The sequence below is a fragment of the Anoplopoma fimbria genome, chromosome 14 (genome assembly GCF_027596085.1).
Source record: "Anoplopoma fimbria isolate UVic2021 breed Golden Eagle Sablefish chromosome 14, Afim_UVic_2022, whole genome shotgun sequence".
NCBI classification, from domain to species: Eukaryota; Metazoa; Chordata; class Actinopteri; order Perciformes; family Anoplopomatidae; genus Anoplopoma; species Anoplopoma fimbria.
Window position 1 is genome coordinate 14,047,831 of NC_072462.1, and position 18,811 is coordinate 14,066,641.

The 18,811-nt window shown below is 39.8% G+C and overlaps 1 protein-coding gene across 1 annotated transcript in view; it reads left to right on the forward strand.

Annotated features, from left to right (window-relative positions):
- Positions 1-466: 466 nt before the first annotated feature.
- Positions 467-18,811, forward strand: part of LOC129102063 (astrotactin-2-like) — a 238,733-nt gene continuing 220,388 nt past the window's right edge. Inside the window, 2 exon segments of the mRNA XM_054612005.1 lie at positions 467-926; positions 929-1,069. Of these exon segments, the coding sequence (XP_054467980.1) occupies positions 641-926; positions 929-1,069 (427 nt within the window). The 5' untranslated portion in view covers positions 467-640.

An 18,811-nucleotide genomic window follows, 5' to 3' on the forward strand; every position in this document is an offset into this window, starting at 1 on the left:
TGAAAAACTAGGAGTATGTTAATAATGTGGCTACAGAGTCCCCCATACACACATCTGTTTATTTTATTTACTCATGTATGTTTATATGATAATCCAACTTCTACCAGAGTCTCTGATTCCATGAAAAAAAAAAAAAAAAAAAAAAAAAAAAAAAAAATCAAAACAATTAATGTCTCATGTGATTGAAAAAAAAAAAAAAAAAATCTAAAGTCTCCCTTTAAATTTTTCAGAATGCAAGAACTATTACGCTCAGATTTGGAGAGCGCATGGATTTATTTATTCATTTTCAAATAAATGAAACCACGTGACCCTAACGAATACATAATGACTATAGATCGTCCCTGGAAAAAAAAAAAAAAAATGACACGTGCTTCTTCCGTGTTTAATTGATTTTGTTGTCCCGCGGTGTGAACACGAAGGGTGCGTGTGCGTGTGTGTGTGTGTGTGTGTGTGTGTGTGTGTGTGTGTGTGTGTGAGGAGCCGAGAGATGTCATTCTCACTACACCTGTGCTGCCGCCTCCTGGACGGACGCGACTCCTTTTTTTTTTTTTTTTTTTGTTGCAGCGACTGTACTATAAGTGAACGGACAAGCTCATGAGCCCCACTCAAAGCGAGAGGAGAACCACACGCGAGGAGCGGGATGGCGAGGATTTTACTGCCGCACCTCCGCGTCCTTCTCGCGGGGCTCCTTCTTCTGACTTGGACCGTGACAGTCGGAGCAAACAGAGGGGCGACGTCTTCTGACGAGGAGCGGGACAAAGAGAGCGACGCGGAGGCGCCGTGCGAGCTGAAAGCCGTCACCGTCTCTACCCTGCCCGTGCTCCGGGAGAACGAGTTCAGCTTCACCGGCGGAGCCTCGGGGAACGCGGTCGGTGGCGGAGGCGCCGCTGGAGCAGGTGTTGTCGGTGGAGGAGGAGGAGGAGGAGGACTGGTGGAGGTGGAGGTGGAGGTGGAGCAGCGGCAGGAGGGGGGGAATCCCGACTCCTGTTATTCGTTAGAACAGACCTACCTGGGCGAATTTCCGTAATGGATGATCTTGACAACACAGCTCTCCCGTACTTCACACTCGGTAAGAACTGCTGTGTTTCCCCCCCCCGCCGTGATAACCGGTCAGTCTAGGTTGCGCGTTTTTGCGCGTGGGGACCATGCACACCGGCAGGATGTTGTTAAAACCTGAGCTACTTTCTCTCCACCCCACCCCCACCCAAAAACAATCATGTGCTCACACAGGTACTCCCATGCCTTTAATCCACCTGTCCTGTTTCCAGTAACCTTGTTTGGTTCCAGTGGTAACTATAGTGTTGTCCAGGCGGCATGATGTGCAACCAATAATCCTGGTATTAAATAAAAATTGAAAAAAAATAAAAGTAAAAAAAAGAAAGATGACATATGATTCCCCTTTTCCTGTTGTTGCTTAAAGTTACTCGTGGTTCCGGATGGGATGCAAGCTTCAGTACTGTTGGTGTTGAATTGGCATTTCTTTATTCACTTCCTCTCCTCCTTCCTCTGCCTCTCTTGCTCTCCTCTCTTCTTTCCTATTTTGTGGTTGAATGTGATTATGACTTTAAATTTCATGCACACCCTAAGTGTGGTGCCCCAATCAAGGGATGCAATTTGGTCCTGCAAATATGCATGAAATTGGTATTTTATTCTCACTTGAGCGCATAATTCATAGAACACATGCATTGCTGGATGGTAAAACTTAAACTGAATGAAATGCTAGACGAGAGTTTGCATCACTTTTGGATATTTGGCCATGGTAGGCTTAAGGGGAAAAATACTCACCTTTTTTTGTGTGCAGGGCTTAGTCACAGATAACTGATTGGATCGAAAAACATCTCTTTCGACAGGTCATCTGAGAGTCTTTGACATTAGAATGGTTTTGGGAGTAGCGTCGCTAATTGGATAATGATGGAGGACAAAATAGTGGGAATGCATTTCTGCCTTGCACAAACCAAAAACAAAAAGGTATTTGCTTTGTGAGAGGAGCAGACTATGCATGAAGAGATCTTGCTTACCTTGCTTTCTCCATATTTTTCTCTTATGTCACAGAGAAAGATGGATGTTCTTATACTTGCCCCGTGGTTTTCATGTGTTGGTGGAAGTGAAGAGAGTGGGAAGCACAAAGTAAGGTTCGTTAAATGCAATAAGCCTCACAGTATAGACTAAAATTGCAAAACTAGATGTTTTCCAGCTCCCAATCAGTTCAGGACAACTGTCTTCACTCAGTATAATAGAAAACCTGTTTTACAGCAAATACAAAGATTCAAGACTTGCCGGAGGTCATTGGTGTGGATACTGAGAAAATCCATGTCTCATTACTGAGGTTTTCAGACTCTGGTTTTGCTATCTTACTATCTTGTTTTTTAAATTGTTATTTCTTTAGTTGTCTCTTTCCCCGGTCACAGTTTCATTCTCTGTATGTGGAGTGCCGAGTAAACTGGCAGCGCAGAGCAAAGGCGGGCAAGCAGGCAGGCAGGCTGGCTGGCTGGCTGGCTGGCTGGCTGGCTCAGGGCTGGAGCATTAAGCTACTAAATCACTTTCTATTCTCATTAAGGACAGCCGTTGACTGGTGAGAAAGGCCTCTCTGTCCTCCCAGTCAGCCAGCTAGCAAATTTGCTGCTTCGCCCTTCCAGTGCATGACTGTATATATGCTGTGAAAGGGAGGAGGAGGAGGAGGAGGAGGAGAAAGGGCTTTAATGTATTTTGACTGCCAGCATGTTAGCTTATGCCGTTGACCACATTGTGGAACTGAATAGGAACTGTAGTACAGTTGTATGAACGATAAATCCTGATGTTTTCATCATAAATCTGACATTTATGACAAAAAAGGCCATACCATTATGAAAAAAACAAAAAAAAACGGTAACATACAGTAGGTTTGTTTTTAAAATAGTGAAGTCTAATAATGTTTGTCTATCAGGAAACCATAATAGATTTTGTTTGTTTGATTTACAAGCTGTTGTAAAACACCTGCCGAGCGCTGTAAACACCTTCATATTATTATAATTGTGCTAAGATCCTGACACAGAAGTCCAAGACAGAAGTTCACATTTTAGTGTCCCCTGTGTTTTGCATGTATTCAGTATTCAACACCTTAACCCATCAGGTCATATTGACAGCTTTTCTCTTGATGGATGAATTAGTGCCAGAGTTCTGCTCTTGAAATGAAATGTCCTGCTCCGACATCACGGCCATACACAGCACAGAATGAGCAAATTTAAATACATAGACAGTGAATTTTTACGAGCAGAATTTCTTTTGTTGCATAGATATTCCACCTTTTTTTTTTATTTTCTCCTATTAAAACTGAATTTTGATGCTTCGGGCTGCTACAAAAGCCTCAGCCTCATCAAATACACAGTCAGACACACACATATATTATATGGGCGTGGGCATGGGCATTGTCATTTATCCCGTTGCTCCTTTTATGTTTTAATACCCTCTGAACATTCTATAGGACTGTATAGTGTGTAGACTGTATTGAATTGAGGCAACCACCAACCAACTATATTCTATTCCTCTAATGTCTGTTGTTCTGAAGCTGTTAATATCAGTGCCTATGGAAAAAAAACGATAAAAAACTGTAACAACGCAGCAACATGCTGCCTCCAATATTGTATTGAAAATAATTCAAACAACTCAAGGTAAAAGATTCAGAGTCTTGAGTAACTGAAAATTAACATTATTTCCACTTAGTGTGAATCCAGAGGGTAAACACATAGAACATTGCAGTCAGCGTCTCACTTAAAGCACCAGCCTGCTTTCACATTTTGACCTCCCGTGCTTTAAACAGGTTTGCCTTTTTTTCTATTTTAGAAACAGATTAACGGATTAATGCGCTCACGGTTTTGCTTTCACATGTACTACTTTTGCCACATCGTTCAGTGTTTACCGCTGTGCTGCACTTGACTGACGTGTAAAGGTGCAAACCACATGTTCCTGAACATAACACCTTCTCAAAGGTGTCCTTTTTAATATAACAAAATCCACTTCCTATTTTCTGAAAATAACACAAGAAAGATTTCAAAATGCTGGGGCATACCTTATTTGCCAAATGCCAACCGAACCATAATGAGCACATCTTCGTGTATGTTTCTTCCATTCTGTCAGATGTGCGATTGTTTTGTGGAAGGAACGTCAGAGGTGAGGGTAGGTGGGAAAAGGACAGCAAGTCCCCTTCCCTCTGCGGCCTGCTGCCTGCTCAGCTTTGATTTATTACCTCAAGTGTCATGGAGAATGGATGAGCAGAAAGGGAAGTGAAGAGGAAATATACATGGCCCCTTTTCACTGTTTCTTGTTTGGTTTTCTTTGTAAAAAAGAAACAACAATGATAAAGTAATGCATTCAATAAGCAATCCTTACTTTTGGTAAGAAGTGTTGGATTTGCTGATATATTTTTTTTTTTTTTTTGTGTGGGTGTATTTTAGTATGTCGGAAGAAAAACAAAGTTTTGAGTTTAAACCACGTTCAAGGGTTTAAGTGTTTCGCTTTTTCAGCATCAGAGCTTTCCTCCTAATGTCATCATACTCTGCTTTTCCAGCTTCAATTTACTTTAAATAATGAATTTTAATGGCAGTTGCAGATGTGCTGTAGTTCAACTTCATAGTATCAGAAATTCTGGGGAGAGATGCTTCTACGCTTTGTCACACAAGATAATTTTCTTTGCTCATTTAAAGTGATGTGGGACTGTGTGGCGATCGATATGTTTAGCAACATGGCTGACTCGGTAAACACCTCATTAGGAGTTCACCTTTTTGAAAACCTTCAGGCACTTAAAGCAGGAGCAAACGTCTCCCTGTCCTTTATCGTTTCCATCCATCGAATTGCACCAAAATCTTTACACTTTTAATTTCCCACCACGTCTTTTTTTTTTTTTTTTTCACGCATCTTATTGAGCTCTGGCTTTTCAATCAGCCTCCTTCCTCTCTATTTGTCTCCCCTCTCTGCCACGCTGTTTCTATCCAAACAGGAGTTACAGCAAACCCTGCTTGCTCTGGGAGGGGAGATGGGAGATGGGAGATTAAAAGCAACGGTGGTCATGAAAAAAAAAAAAAGAATGCCTTCACCAGACCACTCTGCTCCCTTTGGCACAGAACATGTAAGCACTGCACTACATCTCAATCTTATGTCAGGGGTTGAGCTTAGCACTGCAGGACAAGCACTGAAGAGGGTGGTAAAGGTCAACAAGAGAGATGGGAGTTATTACCCAGTGTGGAGCTGACATGGAGGTGAGTTTTTGTAAAGACTTGAAATTTTGGCATAGAACTTTAATTTTGCTCTGTTTTTTTGAAAGGAGTGTAGCTGGGGATGCTACAAACGAGCTCATCCAGCTGATATACCGAGGGTGTAAAGGGACCGCAGAGAGTAGGATCCATGGTGGAGCTTGTGCAGGCCATCAAATGGTCTATTTGTCATCATTTGACCTGCTATAATAAACCTATGGGAGACTGTCTTTTTAAGATGAATGCTCTACTACAGTCTCATTTGTAGAGGGAATTCTGTTCCTTACCGTACTCTGTTCTTGTAATGCCCTACCCCAGTGTTTTCACTCTCATGCCTCCTGGGTTGTTCTCGTACAGGAAAATGGCAGGTTTTTCCACAGAAAGGAAGCGCTGCATTTGGCTTTGATCATCGCACTGTGTGCTGGCTGGCTCGCTGGTCTGCTCTCACCTGCTGTGATTCATAATCGTCATACACGAGGTTGGCTGCAGTATCACGCGTTTTCCAGATATTGGAATTTTGAATTGCAATTTGTGTTTTACAATGCGTTGTGAAGCATTTGCAAGTAGTGTCTCCTTTCACAGTCATTTGTCAGCTCCTGTTCTGTGGATGTTACGGCCAGGGTCGATTTGTATTTTATTGTAAGAGTCTGGATTGAGAATCTATTTTTTGTAATACCTCATATCATGTGGAGACATGTTGAAGTGGAAAATAAAAGGCTATTTGGTAATTTCACTCAGCGTATGCACAGTCCGTACAGCTGCTGCCAATCAATTATAGGCCTACCTTTTTTTTCTTTTTTTTTAATGAGATGCTTTTGAGGTTTGATGTTGATTGAGATGCCACAGCTGATGATGGGTAACATGTGCGAAGGATTGATGAGTCTGGGTGTTAAACAAAGCAACGGTATTGTGTTGTAGGTGTGTATGAAGGTGGCAGCTGTATCGTTATTCGACAGCTTTGGCCAAGGAGACACAAGATGTGTGAGAAATGAAAGGGAAAACCAACATGAAGTGTCTCAGCAAAGTGTTGGTACATAATGAGTCACCAGAACAGCCCCGGCGGGTCCAGTGTATACATTCCACAAGACTATGAAACTGTAGCGATAAACACTGTTCTCCCAGAAGATATCACCTCTTTCAGTGTTTTGATGGTGATGGTGGAGAGTGCTGTTGAACACATTGGTCCCAAAAATCCCATAGGTGCTAAATTGGGTTGAGATCTGGTGACTGTAAAAGCAGGAGCGTTAGCATTTTCAGACTCATCATTGGCCTCAATATGGAAACATCTGTTGTGTTTTTTTGCAAGAATTTGATTCAGGTATTCCTTACAATTTGTTGACATGCAGTGAAATTGTGTTTTTTCTTTATTCTAATTTATAGGATAAAAGACAGAAAACAAGGATTCATATCTGAACAGCTGATTAAGAATGTATTTCCACAGAAATGTATTGCTAACTCTGGAAATGGAAATCAGGCTTGTGCAAACAGTTTTACAACTTACTGTGGATGTTTCTTTGTCATGATCCACGATAACATCCTTCAACGCTCAATCCCTTTACACAGTAGAGAGAAATATGCTTTGTTTTCCAAAAACAAACAAACAGATTATGAGGTTGTATTACCTCAGTCGACAGTAAACTTATTTGACTGGCACGAGAAGGATGGATGAATATGGTCAGTGACCCATGCTGGTGGCTGTCCTTTGCAGGAACTGTATTTCATAATGCTTTGTTTCACCACCAGTGTCTCTAGTCCTGCTTTGTGCTGGAATAGGACAGCTTTGATGTCAAGATAATCATTTGATCATTACAATTGCTAAGAGGGGTATTATATTTACTTGACAGAATGAATGCAGAAGTTTATGCAAATACCACTAATGAATGCATAAGCTCTTTCCCCTGATTTATGCAAAGCAACAACAGGCACAATTGTTCATACACCCCCCCCCTTATTCCATTAATTGGCAAAGAAGATCAAAGATAATGTTTGGCAAATGAGGCGATGGCAAAATTCAATAGTTTTTGTTTTATTTATCATATATTGTCTGTTTTAAAATGAATCCGCTAGGATGCAGTCTATCGGGGTGGTTTATTAAAGCAGGATGAATAAAGAACTGGGTAGATCCTGATACAGTGTTCAGTCTTCCTTATGCATAAACATGAAGTGTGGGTTTGCTTTACTTATGTATCAAACAAATAAGATTGTCTACGTCTAAGTTTAACTGTGAAAGCTCCATGAAATGTAAAGGGTGAAGTTGGAATTTAGAAATGTAATCTGAACATGCTGGTTGTAGAACACATATACAGTAATGCATATGTAGTGACTACAGCTACTGTTACTAACCTCAGCGTTTAGCATTTCTTCATTGGACCTCCACTGTGGCTTTGAAAGCTCTAATAGGTTTAGTGGCAGCCCAGTGACTCTCCCCAGTATTAGTCTATTTCTATGTGACTGATATTAGCTTCAAAAATGAAAGGCAAGCCTGTAAAAGTTAGATTTTTACCCTCTGTCTTTTCCACTGCATTGTTTTATGGCGGTGTACTCCTATGAATCCAAACCAACTTATCTTGATATGTAAAGTTGGACTATCAAAGAACAGCCTTGATGGTGTATCTAACAAAAGAGCATGTTGCAAGCTGATTCCCAAAAGATTCATAAACTTTTCTGCTTGTACTGTAAAGGGGCTTTCTAGTCTGTGCATCGAATGCATAATGTGACACTGATTTATTAAAGCAATTCCATGTAGTTGCTCCTTTTGCGCCTCAGCTGTGTCCCCCCCGCTACATAATAGAATGCCCCATGCGACAAAGGCTGTGTAATGTTTTTGCTCTCTTAGGAAAATACGTTTTAACAATGCGAGCCAGACATTCGGGGCTCGGAAAAATCCATCAACTTTCAAACAATATCTGTAAAAACCGAGTAGGATATGTCGACACGCTGAATATTTCACAAAGTTCGACTTTGCCTACCGATCATCATCTGTGGACAAATACAGCAATTGGAACAAACGCCGTAAGAATACTGCAAGAGAAGCACACATCACCTTTCAAATAAAGTTTTGATTTGATTGAATAAACTAGCGACTACCTTGTGATGGGATCTTAACAGCCACAATGTCAAATTGGGCCAGGGGCACATTGGCCAAATCCTATCACCCTCCTTTGGCCAAATTCTTGGACCACTCCCATCTTTGAACTCAACCTACATTCTGATCTCAACTACACACTTTTTTATTTAACAGAATTGGAATTAACATGAACCCGGCCAAATGGGAGCAGTGCTTCAAAAGGATGAATAAACTCCATTTCTATCAAACTGTTATGTGATTTGATTGAATGATTAGTTCAAGGAGAGTCTAGCAATCTGAAAAAAAAAAATTCTCCACTATTTCTATCTGAATCCAATGATTTTTTTTTTGGCATTTCACTTTTAAAGTTGGGCTTATCGATACTGATGTGTAATCCTCATTTAAAAAAGAAAATTGATTCCAAGTGTTTAATGTTACAAGGAAGTATGGAAGATGAAGCATTTGCTGATATTATTTAGTTCATTGAATTTGATTGAGTGAAATGTTTCAGCTGATGATGTTGGAAAGAAGACTTAAAAATTGAACGCTTATTGAATATTTTAAGCAAATGAATACATATTGTATAATTTCAGTTGATTGGCAGAACTTTGCTGTTGATTGAAATGAATGCTAAAACTTTAAAGTGGCTTAATTCCTTCGTGTGCGTGCTTTTACAAATTTTCAGTAAAAAGATTTCCCCTTCCTACAGTATGTAGGTTAGACAGTCTATAATAAGAGGCAGCAACCACTAACTACTCTGCTAAATAGCCTTTTCAGTTTATTCATATTTGAAAGACAGTTCTGGCCCTGTGTGGGGATTTTGACACACCCGATGACATGAATGAACACAGTGGAGTCCAGCCCTGTCTGTCTAAACTAAATGAAACATGAGCAGAGCGCAGACAGAGTAAGTGCGTGTATAGAATACACGTTGTTTGCTTATTGTGTTCACATTTCAGATTCCTGTTTGGAGGCTGCAGTGTTGCTTCATCCTCATGTGAAGGTCATCAGGCTGCTTAAGTGCAGGTGGAATTTCCTTTTGCCTGGACACTGCTCTTACTTGCGAGCGTGTTCTGACTTATCTTGTGAGAATTGTAATGGAAATGCTGTATACAGACCTGCCGATACTCAGCCAGTCGGTTGAAGAGTGCTCTGTGCCAACTCTGTGTTACACACAAGAAAAGCAGCTTTTGATGAATGTTGCTTACACCATAGAGTTCTGAATAAATCTGCTCAATTGTTTTCTATTTAACGTTCATATATACTGCTACCTATTTTAGCGATTTTGTGCCATTTTCATACATACTTGCCTAAGTGCAAATCAAAGGTTCAGTCAGTCGTCAGTACAATGCATTTATTTTGAAAGTCATTGTTCCCTTTGGTATCCACTTCTTGCCAATAACAAACATGGCAACAAAGACCAATTCAATCTTTCTGGATTAAAAGGAATAATGTGAAATAGAAAACCGTGCATTGCCAACAATAGCTGAATAGCGAGTGTTTTGTAGCATCATTTATCCACTCCATTTCCCCTTTTAAGCAGTGTTTTATGTTTTTCACTTAGAAATTATTCTTTTGGTGGGTGATTTTTGATGGCACAAAGTGTCCTTTTTGCTAAAATAAATGGTATTGTTTCCAATTTACCATATTCACTGAGACCGTCCATACAATATCCCAAACACAACCACACCACTCCACCATAATCATAATCCAGTGAGGAGTAAGATGGAAATCAGACTCAAACTGTCAGTAAAATATATGTTTTACCCAGAACCTGCCTCACGGGAATTCACTTGCACCCCCCCTCTGGCTTCAAACAGACCAGACAGCCTGTAAATGTCCTCCTACTGGTTGATGGGTTAGATTTCCAGATCACAGGCAGGATGAAAGACCAGTTCCACTCAGTTTGAGCTCCAGTTGGACTCTCTCTCTCTCTCTCTCTCTCTCTCTCTCTCTCTCTCTCTCTCTCTCTCTCTCTCTCTCTCTCGCTTGTCCTTGCTTCATTCGTGCACACTTTATTGTTCACCAACCTCTCCTTTTATTCTCAATTTCTCAGACAAATTTCAATCTCAATTTAATAGTTTTAGAATTTAAAAATGTAAGAAAAAGCTTAAAAAACATGTTTCGTATCTATTTTTCGTTTTAAGTGTTGCTGTTTTTAAATGTCTGTAAAGCGTCTTTGAGTACTCTGAAAAGCGCTCTATAAATAAAATGTATTATTATTATTTTTTTTATTTTTTCTCTGTCAGAAGAGTGTGGCTTGTGTTTTATAGCACCAGTATTGCACGTGTATTAGTTCATCATTACCGTGGCAATGTAGTTAAATAGTCTACAATAACCTAGTTAATGGAATTATTGAAATCACATAAGGGTCTTATTTTGAAAACATGACGAGCAGTGTGTGTGTTTCAAAGAGGAAAAGGAAAGGCATTGTTCATTGTAAGCTGGTCACAATGATGTTTAAGACCCATAAAATTTGATTCCCACCAGAATTTGCACCTTGGAAACATGCCAGCTGCGCACAGCTCACTATCATCATATCCCTGTGGTTCCTACAAAAGATTTTAAACCTTTTATCTATGCTGGTGTGTTTGTACCTATTTGCATTCCCTCCAAGCTGTACAATCCCAGATTCCCTTGCAGATAACGAATGTGCACCATTAATCTCCCCTCGACAGAATCTTTTCCTCAAACATTATTTTTTTTTGTCTTTTTTTCGCTCCATCATGCACATCTGTCCAAGTTCCTGGTAGAGTTGGCTTTATCTGCACAGGGACACATGCTCTAACTCTTCGCTTTTCCAATTGTCAGTCTTGATAATATCGGCCCATTGATTTCAGGCAAAACAAATGGGATTTCTGCACTATGATTCATATGACCAGGGTAGGAGTAGATTAAGTTGTGATCAACCATTGGTGGTTTGTTAGATAATGGCGGCATTGTATGTGTTTTACAAAGGAATTTATTATTTGAGTGCCACAAAAAGAATCATGCATTCATCATCCATCCATCCATGCATTGGAGCCAGACAAGATACATAATCTCCCCAGCATGTTCTGGGTCTACCCCACGGCCTCTTACCAGTGTGATGTGCTCATAAAACGGAGCACCCAGGAGGTATATTGATCAGATGCCCGCACCACCTCAACTGCCCCCTTTGACGCAAAGGAGAAGAGCTTTGCTGTGAGCTCCCTTTTAGATATCTGAGCTCCTCACCCTATCTATACGGCTTAGTCCACCCAACCTATGAAGGAAACTCATTTTGGCTGCTCGTATTTTACCCTCACTTATGAACCAGACACAGGGTTCTACACTCTCTTTCAATCCAGAGGGAGCAATCCATCATTAAGGGTAGATAACCTGTGATGTGTGTTAAAATGTGATCTTGTGAAATTTGGCTTTTGTCTGGAAACTTGAGCGGACCATCAGGATAAATAATAATTTTGCAAAATTTTTTTTGCAAATTGTAATAAAGGAGTGTATGTTTAAGTACAGGGACTTTTAATAGTGGTATTACATTTAGCATTGAGAAATTGTGTTATTTCACTTGTATTGGTATTGACTACTAAGTTTATGTCAGTGCGCATAGCTACTTTTCTTTAATATGCATCAGCCTGGCTCAGATTGGTGCCTGTTTTTTTGCAATGTGTTTCATTAATTTAATTATTCCATTAGAATACACACTTTCAATTTGCCATTTTAGAATATGTCACCATCGGATTTAATCGCTTCTTTTATTTATACAGCATCAGTGAAACTGAATCGTGGTGTTTTCAGCACCTATGCACCTCTGATAAGCCTGAGGGAAAAATCGGCATTTGGCCTCGCATATTGTATTCTTATCCACAGGAAGCTCATTGGTATGTCACGGCTGTATCCTCCTCGCCTCTTTTCAGAGGCACAGCGCACAGCACTTTTTCAGGTATTTTGTCTGGCTCTGGATTAGCTCTGATCTAACAGCAATTACCCTTGGAAGTCTAACACAGCATAGCATGCTCTCACGAGGTCACTGGTGGGTGATGTGTCTTCAGACTGGTTAAAGGTGGATGTGGATGTTTTTGAAGTGGGGTTGTATGAGTTACTTATCCATGGTCAGTGTATAACCTACAGTAGATGATGGGTGGCACAGCCCCAGTTTGGAGAAGCACACTGGTCAAAGCAATGTACAGATGTGGATGGGGGTCGCGGCAAAGGTGTTTTTTGCCAGACTTAAAGGAAAGGCCCACCTTGAAATGTCAATGGCTGTCTCACGGCAAGGTAAACGGACGGAAATATCTGTATAGTTCTTTAAGGTTGCCATAAATTCCTTGGCTACTTTCCACTTCCACAGCTGTGCATTGCTTTGATCCCTTTGATAACTCCCATATGCTTCTCCAAACTGGGGACATGCTGGCAATCATCTACTGTACATAATACACTTACTATGCATGAGTATCTCATAAAACCCACTTCAAAATATTCAAACTACCCCTTTTAAAAGAATTGTCAAGGTGAGCAATAGGCGCACGAGGATTTGCAACAGGATCTTCTTATTTAAAGGACTGTCCATCATTATCATTTTAGTGCTCGAAGTAGGCTGCTTGTAGAGCTGCACAAATTAAACAGGATTTGATTAAGACTCAACACAAATACCATTTAAGTAATGCAGTCATGCATAGACCCAGTGGTGATAAAACAAGTGTTGATAGCTTACACAAATAGGCTTGTAGACATATCCTCCTCCCATCTGTATCATAGAATGGAAAACCTCAATTCAGATGTCAATGTTACTTATTCTAAATAAATAAATCACACATCAAGCGAACGGGTAAGACATTGCAGCCAGTAGCTAACATGATAGAAGCAACCTAGGGGAAGGAAGATGTCTCTATGGCTCCTCCTCAAAAGGTGCATGCAGGTTTTAAACATTCTGTTTCTGAAAAAAATAAGTTTGGAGCTAGCCGGTTCTGGACACCTTGTTTTGTCACTGGTCACATACATCTGATGCTGAAGCAGATACTGGTTTGTCCAACAAACAGATGACATTTGTAGGTATGACATATGTCAGATGTATATCTTTAAAACTATACTTGGGGAATTTCAGTAAAAAGAAAAAAAAAACTAGGGATTATGGTTAATGGGTAATGAAAATGATCATTAGTTGCAGGCCTATTCCCTCAGTTTACATTAGGAAAGCAAGAACCTCCATTTCATTTTTTTTACTGTGAAAGTGTTGAGGGGACGATGCCGGGTGACTGCCAGTTCTTCAGGTGAAATGTTTTCACAAACCTCTGTGTATAAGCTCCACAAAGGCAGCAACAAATCTCTGCGAGACGGTCAGGACTCGGATTTGACACCCACTGCTAGATGGTAGAGATGAGAGGCCGATGCTACCTTTGTCATCACAGTATACTTTATCTTCATATCTGTTTTAAGATTCGAAATCACAACTTTGAAGATTACCTTTCATAGCAGTTGGGGCTAAATGACAGATAAATTCCCCCTATATGATCTTATGTACATCAAGTTGATCCTCTAAAAACTACTTTCCCAAGTTAGTTAGTGAGATGTTATCTTTTCAAATCCATGTTGTATGTTTGGCTTTACCATAAAGCGATTTAAGAAACATGACACAAAAATACCCACCAATCAACCACCAAATTGACCCGCCATCAATTTATTTGGCAAGAAATACTTGGTGACGGCTACTTGTTTTAAGTTATTTTTGGTTGGGTAATAATATATAAATATATCCATTCCATTCCATCCATTTTCAGGGGTGCTGGAGCCTATCTCAGCTGTCAATGGGCGAAGGCAGGGTACACCCTGGACAGTTCGCCAGTCTGTCGTAGGCTGACATATAGAGACAAACAACCATTCACACTCACATCCACACCTACGGGCAATTTAGAGTCTTCAACGCACCTAAGCTGCATGTCTTTGGACTGTGGGAGGAAGCCAGAGAACCCGGAGAGAACCCACGCTGACACGGGGAGAACATGCAAACTCCACACAGAAGGTTGTCCAGCCCGGGAATTGAACCCCGGCCCCTCTTGCTGTGAGGCGACAGTGCTAACCACTACACCACCGTGCAGCTATAAATATATAAATGGGTAAATAAAAGAATACTTTGGTTTTTAGCTAATTGTAGACTATGTGCACAACTTGTTGATTTTATAGATATGGGAATTTGTAACCATTGTAATTGTGGTTCCCCAGCCTATGATCATTGATTAAAACCCTTACTGTGAATGTAGGAGAAGGCAGAGCATGTCATTTCCAGTGGCATGTCATGCCTCAATCATCTAGCACACAGCAACATGTCATTACTAATTAGATAAACCTATCATTTATTCCCACATAATGAGCATCAAACATGTTAAACATGATGGTTTGATCTTGGTAGATTTTTTTTTTATTTTTATGAATGTACACTTTAAAATAAAAAGAACTGTTACCAAACTGAAAACTTATTTTTGCAGTGTTGAGCCTCATATGGTTTAATGTGCATGGGACATTTTGGTATAAGGAAACTAGCCAGATCATCATATATTGCTGTGTGTGTGGTGTGCCTTCCACCCATTAGCCCAACAGGGTGATCACTGTTCCGTAACATGACCGCAATCAGGACAAATGCACTATTAACTCTGTAATGAGACAGCTCAACAAACAGAATTAATGGCTCCATTCAAAATGGCACTCTCAAGCAATCAACACTTAGTTAGGCTTGTTACTATGGCTGTCAGGATCAGGGAGAATACTCTGCCTTATCTGTGTGAAGTGAAGACACAATTGTGATTTGTTTTTGTTCTTTCAAACTTTCCATCAACTTTGCCATACACATATTAGAACTTTGACACAATGTACAACAACAACGGAAAATCACTGGTACTCTGGTGCTTTATTAAATGAATCTCACCCCCTTAATGTACAATCTTATCAGGGACATTAGCTATTAAAGAGCCTCTTTGCAGATTTTCAACTTGAACCCTATTGCTCTTATGTTGGGAGCACATGAATAAACTGTCCATATACCCACTACATTCAGTGTGTCAAGTGCTCGACACCACCACCTACCTCTGCTGTCAAGCAGATGTTGTACATTGTGTGATCCCACACAATGTACAATGCACAATGTACAATGCACAATGTTTTTACTGCCTGGGTTGTGATTTATTGCTTTTTTTGTTATTATCTTGGAATCTAGACTCATTATTACATGAGGTATTAACATCTCATGTAAAGTTGATGTACATGCCAAGCTAGAAATCTGTAATCAGGATCCATACTTAACTTCTGTCAGCCAGAATTTATTTTATAAAAGTTATTAAATGAATGTCAAAGATCAACAATTGAGCCAAACATTTAAATGAAAAAACATGATAAATGTTAGATAAAAGTCCTAGTTTGATTTAGTATTACACAGAAACATTAGGTCAATGGTAGGACTAAGTACGATCAATCGAACGTTTAGGTGACAGTAGTTGGTAATAAAACATATTGCAGTATTTTTCACACAAAAACAAACCCTTGATATTATTTATCTCACATGTTGTGTTCTCATTTACTTGGTATTTGTATGTTAAATGTTTTCCTTGTTGGATTCTGTCAAAGCAAGATGATTGAACATTAACACACATCCTGACAACCCAATGATGGATTGATTCCGAAGCACTTTCACTATTACATCCTCTGATCTAATGGGATTTTCCAGACTGACTATTATGATGAAGTAGGCACATGATTGTCAGGATGTTGCCACTCATCAGTCATATTAATTGCATTTATGTGTCATTATTACAGTCTGCTAATGGATGGTAGCTGCTTGCAGCCTGGCTATCTTCTCCTTAACCTAATTGAGTTTGAGCCAATGTTTTTTTTCTTCTCTCCCAATGGAAACTGCAACTTGAGTGCTGTCTTTTTGGGTGTCTCCATGAAAAATACTTTCCTTCCTTTTGACTACTTAATGCTATCTGTCAGTAGATGTGAACAGCCTTCTTAGTTTCTGACCAATTGATTCAGTGACCCGTTACATGGCTTAAGACAGGCAACATTTAATTCACAGGGATCCAAACGAACATATTTTTGGTGTATTGATTTTTTTTTTTTTGTTTGTTTTTTACTTCAGTCATTCCTTCTAGGCTTAACAGGGAAGCAGGGAGTTTGTTTTTCACTCATTTTCGGTTACACAGAGCCCATAATGAGATACTGGCACACATTCACAAGGCTAATGATAAATTGATAAGAAAGCCAGACAGTCTGAGAGACAATATGGATGCGGAATAATCTTCTCATCAAATCTCGCAGTAAATTCTGTTATCTGAATCTTGAGCCGTATTTCACGGTTTTTAATCTTTAAACAGTGTGCACCTAGGCACTCCCAGCTAACTGATTTTAATCACTCAGTATGCCATTGTACCATTCAAATTGGCGGCTTTATGGTGATATTGCACATGTGGCACTGACTGGCATAAGCCATTCGATTTAGTGTTGAGGCCATATCCTTGCTAAGGTCAGGCAGATCCCTAATGATGTGTTGTGTGTTTTTATGGACTCTTCCAATGAGTATTGGATGGGCTGTAATAAGCTGTCACTGTGGCAGAGTCGCCCATTAGAAACCACTCGTAAATGGCCATATATTCTCCAGTTGTAGAGGCGAAGGTGCCTCAATCATCTCACAATCGTGACATTTAATGGCACTTAGTTAGTTTGGCCTGCAAACAGTTCAAGTCAAACAGGCCTGTGGAAATGGTCTGAGAACTGTATCAACTGTAAAATGAAAATGTTTCTTTTACTTCAGACAGTTCTTCATTTGCTATCTTTGCAAAAGATTTTCTGTCATAAGACCATTGCAGTCATAAAAGACCTTCCAAGATGTGGCAGGACTGAGAGTGCCAGAGAGGCATCCATTCATTTTCTTGGACTTTTCAGGGGTTGACAGGTTGGTACATAAAGCATTCCCATTCTCTAATTTAAATCACTTTGGTTTATGTCAACGTCTTTGATTTGTTTACCCTGGCTGTCATTTTAAAGTAAACAATCGATTTATCTGGCCAGCCGTGTGTTGCTGTCTGCTTAATGATTTAGGTCCAGTGGTGAACCCACTTCCTGTTTTATTTAAGCAGACAAATAGCGATTTCAATTTGCAAAGCTGTGCCAGGGTATTGTATGTACGTCCTCCCAGTTATGATCATGAATCAAATTTAGCTTTTGTGTAATTCACAATAAAATCCACATGAAACAACAAAGCAACCATTTTTTAGGTGGCTGAAATGAAGTTGTTCTGCCATTTCAAAGGTTTACAAAGCACTGATTGCAATCTGTCTCATAAACTGTAATTGACATTGAATAAACTTGCAGTTCCAACCATTAATAGAAGTTGTGATATTGAGGAGATACCCTAAGGGCCTTGTTTGCTTAGCGTGGTGTGCCTGTAATTACTCTTTATCTGCATCCTGGTGTTTATCTCCATATTAAAAAAAACAGACTTGTTGCGATGTTCTCGCTCCCTGTATGCCACGAATGTTGCAAGTCTTCTACTCAGTGAGTTTTTGTTGTCATGACCACACTACGTGCAGCTTGAGGAACATGGCATTTAGAATGAATTTGCGGTTAGAGAAATCAGCCGAGTGTTGCAACCTGTTGATCAGCCGAATGTTGCAACCTGCTGAAAGACAATCATGTAGTCTCTATAGGGTTGTCACCATGCATTGGAAATTGTTGCACTGATTTGGAAGCGAACATTACTTTCAAACACTGGAACAGGTATGCCCCCAAGGGAGGCTATAATAAATCCTATTGATGAAACAGACACACAGTCGGGTTGGGTCTGATGTGTGTTTCTTAATGTTTGGCTGTATTACCTTTTAACCTCCATTTAAGCTTTTTTGAAGCTGTACTTAAATATGATCGATGAATCTGGCCAGTGATGACTTCTGGTTCTGTTCTTTTTTGTGACTTAATCTTTGCTGTAAAATCCAAAACAAACTGTAAAAGCTTTGTTTACATGATTATTTGCTTTAAAGGTCATTTGTGGCAGGATACTATTTAATACAAAATGCTATTTATTAGCTATTATTTATACCTCACCTTCTTAATTATGTTTCGTTAATGACTCTTTCCATTATATTCACATGCAAAAAGGACAAAGTATCTGAAATGTTGGCCTCTATTCAATATGAGACTGCTTTTGGTTACAAATAACTGCCAGGGACTGGCAAGCTCCTACATCTACATTTGTAATCCCAGGTTTTGTGTATATAACAGCTTTTATTTCACTCGCTGCGTGGCTCAGGGGGTGCTGCATAATTTAGTGGACTGGAATGGTGACCTCATCCAAATTTTGACATGGGGCATTTATTATACTTTTAGTTTTTCCTTTCCTAAAGCCGAATTCTTTGTTCCTTAGCTTTTCATATATTCAAAAAGATGATTAATGACCTCCAACAAATACCCCCAAAAATGAGTGTGTGTCTGTAAACATGCTGCAAAAGCCTCCCAGAAGAGCATTTCATGCCTAAAATGTGTTCACTGAATGCAT